Source organism: Cyprinus carpio, chromosome A9, assembly GCF_018340385.1.
Source record: "Cyprinus carpio isolate SPL01 chromosome A9, ASM1834038v1, whole genome shotgun sequence".
NCBI lineage: Eukaryota > Metazoa > Chordata > Actinopteri > Cypriniformes > Cyprinidae > Cyprinus > Cyprinus carpio.
The window spans coordinates 19,369,617-19,383,030 of record NC_056580.1 but is presented as its reverse complement, the minus strand read 5'-3'; the positions used below and the strand labels follow the sequence as shown (position 1 = coordinate 19,383,030).

The 13,414-nt window shown below is 35.9% G+C and overlaps 1 protein-coding gene across 5 annotated transcripts in view; it reads right to left on the bottom strand.

The window, feature by feature from the left end:
* LOC109047674 (lysine-specific demethylase 6A-like) overlaps nt 1-13,414 on the bottom strand; it is a 43,353-nt gene that overhangs the window by 28,727 nt on the left and 1,212 nt on the right. For 3 of the 5 annotated variants that reach the window (XM_042763984.1, XM_042763985.1, XM_042763989.1), the window contains exons 3-6: nt 6,874-6,982; nt 6,737-6,786; nt 4,711-4,769; nt 1,652-1,696 (exon numbers count right to left, since the gene is read on the bottom strand). In XM_042763984.1, coding sequence (XP_042619918.1) covers nt 1,652-1,696; nt 4,711-4,769; nt 6,737-6,786; nt 6,874-6,982 — 263 coding nt within the window. The remainder of the gene's footprint in view (nt 1-1,651; nt 1,697-4,710; nt 4,770-6,736; nt 6,787-6,873; nt 6,983-13,414) is intronic. The other 2 variants (XM_042763986.1, XM_042763987.1) reach the window with 1 other exon arrangement.

Genomic DNA, 13,414 nt, shown 5'->3' with positions numbered 1-13,414 from the left:
GCTCTGTGTAGTAAATGCTGCTCCATCTGAAAGCACGTGAAAATACCACATTTAAAAACATGTTTTTACTCCAAACTCACTTCATAACATCAGCCAAGTGTTTGAAATAAATCCTTCTGTGAGATAATGTGGCTTCCTACACAGAATAAGGCAAGCAAAATATATTTCATAGTATTCTAAGCAGTGATAATTACAGTCTATGCCAATTAGCATTGCATTATTATATACTTTATTATAATGAAAATTATAAGACAAACTCAGATAAACCATATATTGTCGTAATCGTGTGTTTATTAGTCACGTTGAATCAATAAAAGCAGTTAAATCTTCTGTTTATTTAGCTGCGTTTCTTCTGCAAGGTGTATTTGGAGTTTCAGCGTGAGGGCGCCCTCTGGCCTTTGGTTGGAGATTTACTACTGATCACAGAACAGTGCTTCACTGAAAGATATACATGACAATCGCAGCTTCTGCCTAACTGTGATTTTGATTTCATTTTGATTTATCGTGCAACCCTACCAGCACGTAACCACATAGCTAATCAAAAACAGCTTCTTCATCTCAAAACTCCACAAATAGAAAACTGAAAGGCAAGTAAGATTACTTTAACCACAAAGTTTAGGATCACAAACTATAAACAAAATCCATCCAGATCATCATCTTATAGTATGGAAAATCATTACATATCTGCCTGGCCATACATCTCTCTGTCTCTCGACTTCTCTGGCCCTGAAGATCACAAAATTAGTGCGACTGGCATGGGAGTGGACAAGAATGAGCGAGAGAATGAGATAGAGCCAGAGTGAAAATGGGAAGCAAGTCGTCTCAGTTTTCTGCTCAGGAACTGAAAGGCACAGGAAGATTTCCTCATCATTTACTAGCAAGCAAGAATCCATGACTAAGTCACATGCTCTAAAATCACTGCACACTGAACTTAATGATTTAGGTTACAGATAATAGGATTACTTGACCTACAGGACAAAAACGTGACAAAGATGTTTAGACTTTCAATGAGCAATCGAGTCAAGGACCTGAAAGCTACATGGGACCAAAAAACAAAACAAAAAAAAACCTAATGGAATGTTCCAGGTTGAATAATAGTTACACTACATCAACATCATCTGTGACATTGTACATCACCATAGGAAAAAAAACATGCCTTTGCACAAACTCACAAAAGTAGTCTATGGGGAAAGACAATATCCCAGAAAAAGTTTAATTATACAGTTTTTAAAAGTACAATCCTTAACTTCACAAAACGCAATATCATATGCTTTATCATGACACTATGTGACAGAACTGCAAGCCAACCTTAACCTGTGCAATGATATCAACTATCCATTAAGCACTTTTTACAAGGCGCAAACACTAAATTTCACATAATTAATGTAAGAGCTTTAATATTAGCTTGTCATCTGTGCTATCAACCCCAACTACCTAAAACTACAACAGATATTTTCATACCAAATTTTAAACAATGTAGATGGTTTATTTCTAACAGCTATCAACAAGTCATTCCTTTTTAATCAAATATACACAATGTACTTCTATATATGCCAAGTTAATGCAAATATTCTCGCCACTTGAGCAAGCTGAAGATATCTACAGAGCATGTCTGAGGCATACCCTTATAAAACCAACATGGTATGCCTACCTTCTCTGTCCAGAATGGGCATCTGAGGGGGTGTGCTGCACTGCCCTAAGACAAGGAAAGAGGGGACCTCCAGTAGTAAATATCACAACATCTGTACATATATTTGCCAAATATAGATACCAATATCCTATCAAATGTCATACGCTATACATCAATATATAAAATTGACCTTAAAAAACTATTTGGGAGGGGAAAAAAAAGAAAAGTTGACTGATTCATGAATGAGGGAATGCGATGCTTTTCTCATAATCCTTCAACACCCAACCGCCATTCAGTGATGGCACAATATTACCAGCTAAATACAATAACGCTCTTTGGCAGATCTTAAACGTTAAATGTAATCTGATGCAACCTGACTAGAGACAATACAAGTGAATCCTTGTGAATCCTCAAAACTAGTAAAGACAACTACACTGACCAAAAACATGAGACATTTACGTAATTAAAGAAACCTAATTTAAGAAAATCCAATTAAGAAACTATATATATATTCAGTGTTACAGTGACCAATTATCCCAAGCACTGTGTGAACACTGAGAGAGACCAATATTGCACAGAACCTTTGTGTGATAAATATTGAGTATTTTAAACAAATCTGACCACATTTTATTTTCCTTGGTTAACACCAAACATCTTTTAACTCATAATTAAACTACGTTGAACAAATCAAATGGATGTCTTTACCGCATCTAGCAGTATTTAATCACCTAGTGCCTGAGAGTTGCATTTAAGCTTCTAATGAAACAAGTGAGGACTGAAAATGTCATAAATTGTGAATGAATCAAGTGATGTCCATTATCATTGTTTATCCATATACAATATCAAAGAACAACAGAAATTTAAAGGAGAATTTCACAATGTTTATTAAATGCATTTACACCAAAGTTGGGGTGCACAATAAATATCGTCCGATAATTAATGCACATCTCGTCAGTAAAGCCGGTTCTCTAATCAGCAGTAAATTCCATCAGGTGCATGATTTCACATAGAGCAACTTAGGGCTGTGCGATTTGGGGAAAATATCTAATTGCGATTTTTTTTGACAGATATTGTGATTGTGATTTGATGTGCAGTTTTAATTTTGCAAGGTCAAGCTTCAGTTGAATTTGTCGGTAGTGTGCAGCACAGTATTGTTACCCTGCTGAAAAAAACAGTAGAAACCATCACAGAATTCTTATGGTTTCCATTAAAACAATTACAAAATTCCTTTTTGTAGTGTGTTTTGGTCATTATTCCAATAGAAATTACTATTGTTCTATTGTTTCCCATCTGCCAGATTACATCCCACCAATAGAATCCATCAAATACCAGTAGACACCATTATAGTTTACGTTAAAGCCAATATAATTCCCAGCATATATAAATCCATTACATTTTCTATTGCGTTTTGGGAGAGGTTCTATTGTTTTTTTGTTTGTTTGTTTGTTTATTCAGCAGGGAATATTATAATGGTCTTACTACTTTTACAGAATTTACTCAATTACTCAATTTCACAGAAAATATTAGTTTATATCATGCAAATAAAGAACTGTATTACTTAGACGGATTCGGAGACGCTGTGTGCGCTCTTCTGAATTGGGAATAGCGAACAAGCATTATAAACTTCTTTCAAATTAGAATCTGTTGTGGAGATAAAATGTGCAAGATAATGTTCATGTACTAATAAAACCATCTAAGAATGTATTTCTTATTCTCCAGTACTGAAAGCAGAACCGATAAGGGAGCTCTTGATGTGTTGTGACGCAGCTCTTGCAAATTAACGTTACCTTTTTCATTTGGCGTCTGTAATTTCGAAGCCCCAGTAATCTCATATTACATACGTTTTTCTTAGTATTAATTTAACAACTATCGGTCTGACCCTGTAGACGACATAATCCCACTCTGTCTCTTGCCCGCTTTCTGTTTTTGTTTTGTTTTTTTAAATGGTGGGCGTTTATGCAGTTGGCTAGAGCAGAGCTGATCGGGGAGAATGGAAGTGCATTCAATCTATTGGTTATTAAGATTGCCACTCAAGGCTGGGTGTAACGCATATGCTCTGGAACAGAGAAATATCGCATCCACATCACAGGCTTTGCGATTAGCAAAACCGCAATGTCTAAAATCGCGATCGCGATTCGATTTTGATTAATCGCACAGCCCTAGAGCAGTTGTTACTACACAGAGCCGTTGTTAACTGATAAGCTGCGCAAATCCACGTTCATTATCAGCATACTGACGAAATGTGCATTAATTATCGGCCGATATTTATTGTGCACCCCTACACCAAAGTAGCTGTCTATTTTTCAACACTGTTGCCACTTTTCCAGCAATGTTTTCTGCTTGTGATTTGCTGCTATAGCCAGCACTGCCAACTAGCGTTTTGGCTGTATACTTGTAGAATGATGCAGACACACCAATACAGAGCTAGGAACACAAACAATCACGCTGTAGGTTAATCATAACGGGCCCTTTAATGTGAACCAAAATCAGATCACCTCCTGAGACAAAATTTGTGGATCATGTACAAACTGGAAGCAACTCTGAAAACAGTCCACTTACACACACACACACTTGTATTTTAGTGGACTATAAACAAAAGGAGAACAAAGAGCCAACTTACTTTGAACTACACAGTGCATGTAGACCATATTTAATTGCCAACATTTTGTGGTTTAATCATATCTTGCAACAACGATTTTAGTTCAATTTATTGCTTAGCCGTACTTTAAACAAGAGACACTGTCTCCAAAATAACACTTCTGTTCATTGACAGAAAATAGACAAAAAATAATGCACATACTTTTCTGCAGACTTTAGCAACAACGACAAGAAAAATAATAAAAGACTGAATGTAAAAAATGAAAGAAAAAAAAGACAAACAAGATGATAACAAAATACAGAACTTCTAATTAGTCTGTAAGCTGAGAAAGCATCAACATCACACTTCAGGTCATGAAAAATGCTATTAGGGATGATATTTCAACAATGTTTACATTACAGATGAAAAAAAGAAAAAGAAACCAGATGGAATGCATGAGAAAACAAATGCATTACAGAACATATAATAATTGTGTACTTACCAGTGAAAAGCATTGTAATGGAAGTAAACCAAACCAAGGCCATATAAAAAGGCAGCATTCTGGGGGGTTAAAATGATGAGAATTAGAAACATTATGAGAAGCAACTATTCATCATAGTAGAATTAAAGAGCAAATTGACTTTCTAATAAAGGATGGCACCGTAAGTATAAATAGGGATGGTTTACCCTCACAGCAGGTCTGACACATCTGCGCTCAGCAGGGCTAATAAGCACGTGTTAAACTAAAAAGGTGGCAAAGTCTTTGTCTCTCGCAACCACAAAAGGTTTTATTTACATAACGGAATGTTCTATACAATATGGATCAATGAAACATTAACGTGTCTGAACCTCTTATCTGTGCTCAGAGGCAAAGCGTGACTCAAACTGAAAGCCACTGTGGCTAGTCTTCCCCACAAATGCACTTTCGTTAGATGATGAAACTAGATGGTTACTTGACGAAGTGAATAATTTAAGAATTAAACTAGGACTGGGCTGTATGGTTAAATAAAAACCACAGCCACCTTTTTTAATAAAGACAAGCGCTCATTGTTTTCAGTCAATAACAATTTACATTTCAGTCTGTTGCATTTTAATTTTAAAGTACACATTTTCATCAGTTCATGCATTCCAATGCACAAGACTGTCTTGAAAGTCCAAACCAGGTTTCATATTTTAGATGAATACGGCTCTATTCAAAATGTGATCACGAAGTCAACAATAACATGAGCTTTCACATCATGAAAGCATGATAGCACACGCTACTTATTTACAATCTAAAAAGGATGAATGTCTCGCAAGATCTCAGAAAGCAGTGTGAAGTAGGACTGGTGCAGGATCAAGAGTGCCAGAGAAGCACTGACTGCAAAGCGCAAGGTGCATCACTCTGACAGGCTGACAGTACTGCACACGGGCCGATCATCACACCTGCACAAATCACACACAGCTGTCTGACTGCTGAGACAGCACCCTTTAACCCTTTCAGCACAGACACAAATTTAGAACATGCCCTGACTCAGAGCAAAAAATAAATCCTAAACAGGAAGAGGGGGAGGGGCGGTTACATAAGCTTGGCAGAAAATATGAAATCTTCAACTTCCACAGCTGTGGTCTGCAATGTTTAGATTGGCAAATTTTCCATTCAGGCATCCAAACTAAATAGTGCCAATGCAAAGATTTATAGTTAGAAACTACCTAATAAGTTCAGTCCATCTGTGCTGGAAATCAGTTTCTATTAGCCGTATGCTGAGGCTTAGCTCCTGATATATGAGAGATGACACTTCTACAGTCGACAGCCATATCTGCAGTCAAAAACACTTCAACACAGTGTAAGTTTACTCTGCTATGGAAATTTCACAGCCAAAAACGTCACTCTTGCTCAAGGAGAGAACAGTGTCTGGAACCCAGAACTGTCAGAGGCCATTACTGACACTCCCACAGTATCTCACTTCACATTAAAAATTCTCTTACAGACCTAGCCAGACACATCAAATTGAATTGCTTTCACTAATAATGGACACCTGGAATCATATCTGTTACAAGTGATCAAAACGCAAGTAGCCATACTGCAAATGGTCCATCGAGTCTTGTGCATGTACATTTGTTCAGTTCTTACTGAATCATTATTGCGAAGCAGAATTTAAGTTTAAAACCCTTGTTTTGACAATGATTACACCACCTTTTGATATTGTCTGTGATGCATTGAACCTATTCCTGGAGATCTACCTACCTGCAGAGTTCAGTTCCCAACCTGCTTCAACACAACTCTCTGTAATTATAAAGTGTCCCTGAGGATCTTAATTGGCTTGTTCAGTTATGTTTGATCAGGGTGGAGCTGACTTTGCAGGAAGGAACTGGATTGGGCACCACTGCATTAGACAAATGCAATGATACCATGATCCCCGAACCTCTGAAAGTGGGTGTGCTCTTAACACAATGAATTCATTTAGCACTGTCTACATGTTGGATAAATTTAACAACAAGTGTAAACTGTGCAAGTGAACAATCAATGAGAATCAAGCAACTCTCACCTTCCAGTAGTCTGACTGTAAACTGTAGTATCTCTGGTATGCAGATAATGCTGAGAAGAAAACAAAAGAAACAGATTAAGACTGATTGTCACTTTTTTAATGACAATAAAAGAAATAATCCGTCAATTAGAACTCACCTTTAGGATATTCTTCCAGTAAAAGGTTAAAGTGGCCTAACTGGCAGAACACCTCTGGCTCCACTTTCCCTTCAGCTTTTAAGATGTAGACGTCATAGCAGCGAACAGCCTGTGAAGCAAACAGTAAATGTGAAATGAGTCAGAATGCCCACTTGGAGAAATCAGTCCATTTGTCTTGAACTTAGTAAATAATTTTCCAAGACAAACCATTTGTGACTGTTACATATATTTTTCAATCAACTTTGAATAGTCATATTTACCATAAGATACTTCAAAGGTGCTTATATATATATATATATATGATGCAAAGAGATCTTCATTTGATACTTCTAATGTATACTTCTAATATATAATGTAACATTATATAACATGTTGCCTCACAGCAGCCATACGCTACCATTCAAAAGTTTGGGGTCAAATGTTCTTGAATGAAATTAATACTTTTATTTAGCAAGGACACCTTTAATTGATCAAAAGTGACAGTAAAGGCATTTTTAACATCACAAAATACTTTGATCTCAAATAAATTGTCTAATATTTTAATATTTTTTAATTGTCTAAATTGTCACATTGCTTTCTATGCATCAAAAAATCCTGGGGGAAAAAAAACTTTATTGAAAAAATATTGAAGAGCTCAACTGTTTTCTGCATTGATTATAACAAATGTATTTTCCATCAAATAAATGCAGCACAGCTGAAAATAAGAGACTTCTTTCAAAAACATAATGCAAACCCTACACTTTTGAACTTTCATACTTTAAAAAACATGTTACATTTACTTAAATACATCTAACAATTTGAACTTCAAATGCGGCAAATGAATAACTATTGCACCATTAAAGATTTATTTTAAAAGATTTGTTAGAATGTTGGAGACAAAGAAACATTGAAGTACACAAGTATCCATCATTGTAAATATACTTATGCAGCATCCAATAACCAACCAGCAGTCTTGTTTGCTTGTCTCTTTAAAGCTCTGAAACACCTACCCAAGTTGAACAGAACTAAAGGTCACAGAAAAGGTTAAATACACGGGTTATTTTCTATTACAAAAGAAGTTCAGAACACTGAGATATTTGCTCTGTATTCTTGTCTGTGTATTAAATTATTTAACTTGGTGTGTAAATGCTAAGACATCCATTGGGGCTGCAGATTCATGAAATTGCAACACATGCAAGTTAAACATTCAGACTGACCAATGCAAACTTTGCCATACTGAATAATCCATGCTTGTTTACGAAGCTCAATGTCAGAACTCAGTTCATTTAAATAAGCACAACACTAAAATATCTTGCACAAACATTTTCTTTTTATACAAGATCTAGAAACCAAAATAACTTGAGAATATTTTAGCCAATAATATCAGTGCTAAATACATTAATATGTGTTCTAATTAAACTTTAAATGAAGCGCTCATTTAACTGCTGCGTTCACAAGGTCTTTAAAGAGGTGCTGGCTGTATCTGGGCCACTGAATGTTTTGACAGACATGGCTAGCTTGTGGTAAGAGCTGCACAGCAGCAGATAGACAGCAAGCAAAGCTCACTGACAGCACAACAGCACTGAGTGAAGTGATTGAGGGATGCACACATCAATTTCTAATTGAATCGTTTCATTCACAAACACCTGTCTGCTGCTCAGCAGTGGCTTTTTTGCAGCTGGCATTACAAAACAGTTCATTTGTTTGACAGAAGCTTTTCTTAATAAATCTTTTTCTGACCAAGTTCTTCTGTGCTCTAAGTCACTCACAAATCTTTTGACAGTTCAATGATTTCTATTAGCTTTCTGTATGTTTCTGTTGATGGATGCGCATTCTGGCTTCCCAGTACATTACAACAACAGCGATGAAAAAAAAGAAGAAAAAAAAACCTTGGACAAAGCATTCACTCTTGTTCAATGCAAATGGCGTATGCTGGAATATGAGCAGTCACTTATTCCGTCATCACCCGAGTGCTGACAGTGTGCGCGCACAAGTGAGACCTGAACAGCACAAGTTGATATCTGTGTTTAAACTAAACTCATTTGAGCTTTGCCAGTTTAAACATTTAAGAGCCAGAGGACACGAGCTCGTGCGCATAGTGAGAAGATTTGTGCGTAAGCTCATCCGAAGCGTGCAAACCCGCGCAAATATTAAGATCTCTCTGAAGCATTGCGTTTAAATTGACAAATTCACACAAAAAATTGTATCAAATGCCCGTCTCGGTAAGTATCCTATAGCAGACACAGCCAGTTGAACGTACTGTATTAGTGCACTGGATCACTGCATTCTCTTAAAGTGACCGCACTTTCTTAATATTAATCAAACAGCAACTACAAAGAAATCAATCACTGCTCTTGACTGAATAGCTTTTGTAACTTTAATAAAGATTCATCTTTAATTTATACAGTCAAATATGTCAAATATTCGGTACCTAAAAACTAATCTTAGACCTACCTAAAAAAAAAAAAAAAAACTGAAAATAACTGTTTATTTTATTTGTATCTTTTACTCTATTGTATTTATTTGTGCTGTTGCTGGTAGTTAGATAGATTATTCTTATTTTCTTTATTTTAATTTGACAGTATTGTTTTTCCCTAAACATAGCACATACCGAACCGTACTGAAACTGTGACTAAATCGGTGATACAAACCAAACCTTAAGTTGAACCGGTCCACCTCTAATGATCACTGTTAACGTCCTTTTACACCAAGTATAACCATAAAGATAACAGTAACTATACAACATCCACACCAATGCTCAATAATGTTCTGTTTATTAGAATCCAGCACATTAAAGTGCAAAAAAAATCAATTTAAATGCTTAAGCTCCTTAAAGTCTGCTAGATTCTGTCTGGCCGTCAATGTTTTTAGCATTCATCTGCTGGACATAACCACTCTGAACATGACCTCAATTACATCGCTCCAGTCTTGTCATTATAGCTGTGATGTGGACTTCCCTATTCTCAAAGCATTAAGGGCCATTCAGAGCAAGGACAATAACTAACTTAAGATTTAAAAATAGTTGTGTTATAGAAGAATAGTGAAGTCCACACCACAGCTGTAACAATAAGGACATAGAGGAATGATATCATTGGTATCACTCTCAGGTTGTATTTTTTTTTCCAACTGATGAACGGTAAAAATACTGACAACCAATCACAATCCACCCAACTTTAAAGAGCTTGAGCACTTAAAATGGAAAAACTATAGCTACAGCTTATAATAAACAGAATATTATTGTCCATTGGTGTGGATGCAGTTGTCTAGTTCTCTTCTTGGTGTAAACAGACCTATAGAATGATTATTAAAACTATTACTATTATAATTATCGTTCTTGGTATTAACAGTCACTATTCTTTTAAGATGCATCAATTATTTACAGCATTTCTTGTGGCCAATTAATATAAATGTCTGTGAAAACTAATTCCAACCTATTAATCTAATTATTGTACAGTATGTTTTTGTCTACAAGCTCACATCTACACTTTGGATTTAAAAAGCTAAATTTAGCTATCATCTTTATCACTTTGCTGCAGTTCATGCTTACTTCAAGGGTCCTGCAATATGACAATGAATTTTTAAAAACACAAATATGTTTCCCCTATGTTGTAAAGAACAGCCATATGTATAAATAAAACACAAGTCGTTAAAACAAATCAAGTGACAAAATATCCAGCACTGCAACAAACACTGCTTGCAAATCAGTCAACTTAGTCATGACTCTCCTCACATGCAGTTACAGACGGTTAGCATCATGCTAAGAAGCTAATATGTAGCCACTGCTGGTGTTATGGATAAACTGGGGATGGTGTTAACTGGGGATGTGTGCGTGCATGTGAGCTATTTTACATCCCATTCCAGCAGATTCGTCAAAAGCGACTGCAAAACAGTAATGAAAAGTTGGTACATTCTTAATGTTCTTTAAAAATCTTGATGCAATTATTACTCTGTGTTGTTTCCTCAATACCTTTTTTAATGCACAGTTTAAGTGTCATTTCAACATGATTTCACAAACCACGCCCATGTTATCTTACCAAATTCACTTCTATGGAAAATGACAATCACTCAAATAAATGTATATTTCAAGTGTAATTCACTTCTATATACACCGAGTGAAAATAGTGTTATTTAGCAGTCTGTTATTTACAGTAAGTGCAAACAGCGATTGAGTTTATTTACACTATTTAAAAATAGCAGTATGTTTGCATTAAGTGTAGATAGATGCTATTTATACTTAGTGGAAATAATGGCAGATACTCTGAGAGAGAGAGAGAGAGAGAGAGAGAGAGAGAGAGAGAGAGAGAGAGAATGCAATAGTTAAAATGAAAATATTTATTAAAGTTACCAAATGGATGCTGCCTTATGGCACAATTAGTCCTTCCTACACCTACCCCAACGTAAATACTTATCAAATAGCTATTTTGGCGCTTTATTTCCACCTTTCCTGTGAATGTTTTATTATAAATATACACATTTTGTATCAGCTATATGATGGGGAAAAAATAAGATGAACAAAGTTGGTTAAAGCTGGATACGACCTCGTATCAATAGTATGCTGTTGTGCATTTAAGTCCCTACACCACTGACGTGGCTAAGAGCTATGTGATTTAATCTAATTTTCCCTTAAGAACAATTCATGCGAATCCACAGTTTCCCTGTGCATTTTAAGGAATTTAATTTGGTCATTTAAGCTATTCCTCCTACTCTTGTTCATGCAATAACAAACATATTTGTACTGTTTTCCAAAAACAAAATAAAATAACACCTAGAGGAAGATTCTTTTGGAACACTATTGATAATACTAATTAGAAGACTGCTTGGTTAATCCCCTTTAAATACTTTATTAATAACAAAACTAAAGAAATACATTTTAAAATTTTGCATAACATCTACCCTGTTAAATCAATAATTTCAAGATACTCTGATATTGATGATTTATGCTCTTTTTGTAAAAATTAGAAAGAGGTGTTAACACATTTGTTTTTTTGATTGCAAAATTACTCAAAAGTTTTGGAAGGAATTGGCAAAATTCATTTTTAATCTAGTAAAGGATAAATACTGTTTTTCTTTAAAGGATACTATTGTGTACTATGAAAATAATGTTAACAAAAGTCTTGAATACATTGCTGGCAAAATTTTATATACATAAACAAAAATGCTTAAAACTCATCCCCAATATTTAAGGTACTTTTAGTGGAATTTGATTGTTTTATATATATATTCGCTGAAAATGTTAAAAAACAAAGTCATTAATATTATGACATTATTTTTTAGATCCCATGTTACTAATTAATGCCACACTCTGTATTGCTATGCTCTGTATGTTATTTGTTCTATGCTAATTAAAAAAAGACACTTAAACTGTGTTGCATGCATTAAAACGGGTATTATGGAAACAACACAGCGTAATAATTGCATCAAGATTTATTAAGACCATTAAGAATGTACCAACGTCTTTTCATTACAGCTTTGCAGTCGCTTTTGACGAATCTGCTGGAATGGGATGTAAAATAGCTCACATGCACGCGCACACCCCCAGTTAACACGATCCCCAGTTTATCCAACACCGGGTGCACCTCTGGGATCAGAGCTTTAACCTTCCCAGTTCATCTTGAAACACTACAACAGCCTACAGACTGGTCTAAGATCGGCAAATAAATTTAATAATTCACAACTTTGGCCCAACCGAATATGACCAGCTCGGCTCAACTTATACACTGGGAGGATTTATCATCATCCAGCGACAGATTCACGCTCAATAAAAAGCTATTAAGACACACTTCTCTATAATTACGACCATTAATTAATTCAAACAACCTTCGCCTGTTTAACTGATATTCAAATGGATGCAAAAGCATAAAAACAGCACCCTCCTTACACTCAACTCTTCAACACACAACCAACATGCGCAAGTCTCGACAAACTAATATAACACGCAGTTTAATAACTTTCAAAGCAGCCTTTCAGCCAAGTCCCATACCAGAATTAGTGCGATTAACCCATCCACGAAGTGCACACACACAGAGCAGTGAACAAACACACCCACTGTGAACACACACCCGGAGCAGTGGGCAGCCATTTTTATGCTGCGGCGCCCGGGGAGCAACCAGGGGTTCGATGCCTTGCTCAAGGGCACCTAAGTCGTGGTATTGAAGGTGGAGAGAGAAACTCATGCACTTGCAGGAGTACCCACCTGCGATTAACACGCGAACTCACAACCCTTCGATTGGGAGTCCGACTCTCTAACCATTAGGCCACAACACCCCAAAAAAAACACCAAACATTTCTTCTCAAAGTCCACCTGCGATTAACATGCGCAAGTCTCGACAAACTAATATAACACGCAGTTTAATAACTTTCAAAGCAGCCTAACATTTAAAATAATCATTGCAGGGAGATCACTGACATGTATTGTGCAGCCTTGTATAGTCAGTTTCATTCGTACAGCACTTTTCACGATACTCAAATCAGTTTAACGAGAAGTCAATATTTACCTAATATCTCCATGCCTTACAGTCGCATTTAGCAGATTAGAGTTTGGCGATAATATAGTTTAAATTCG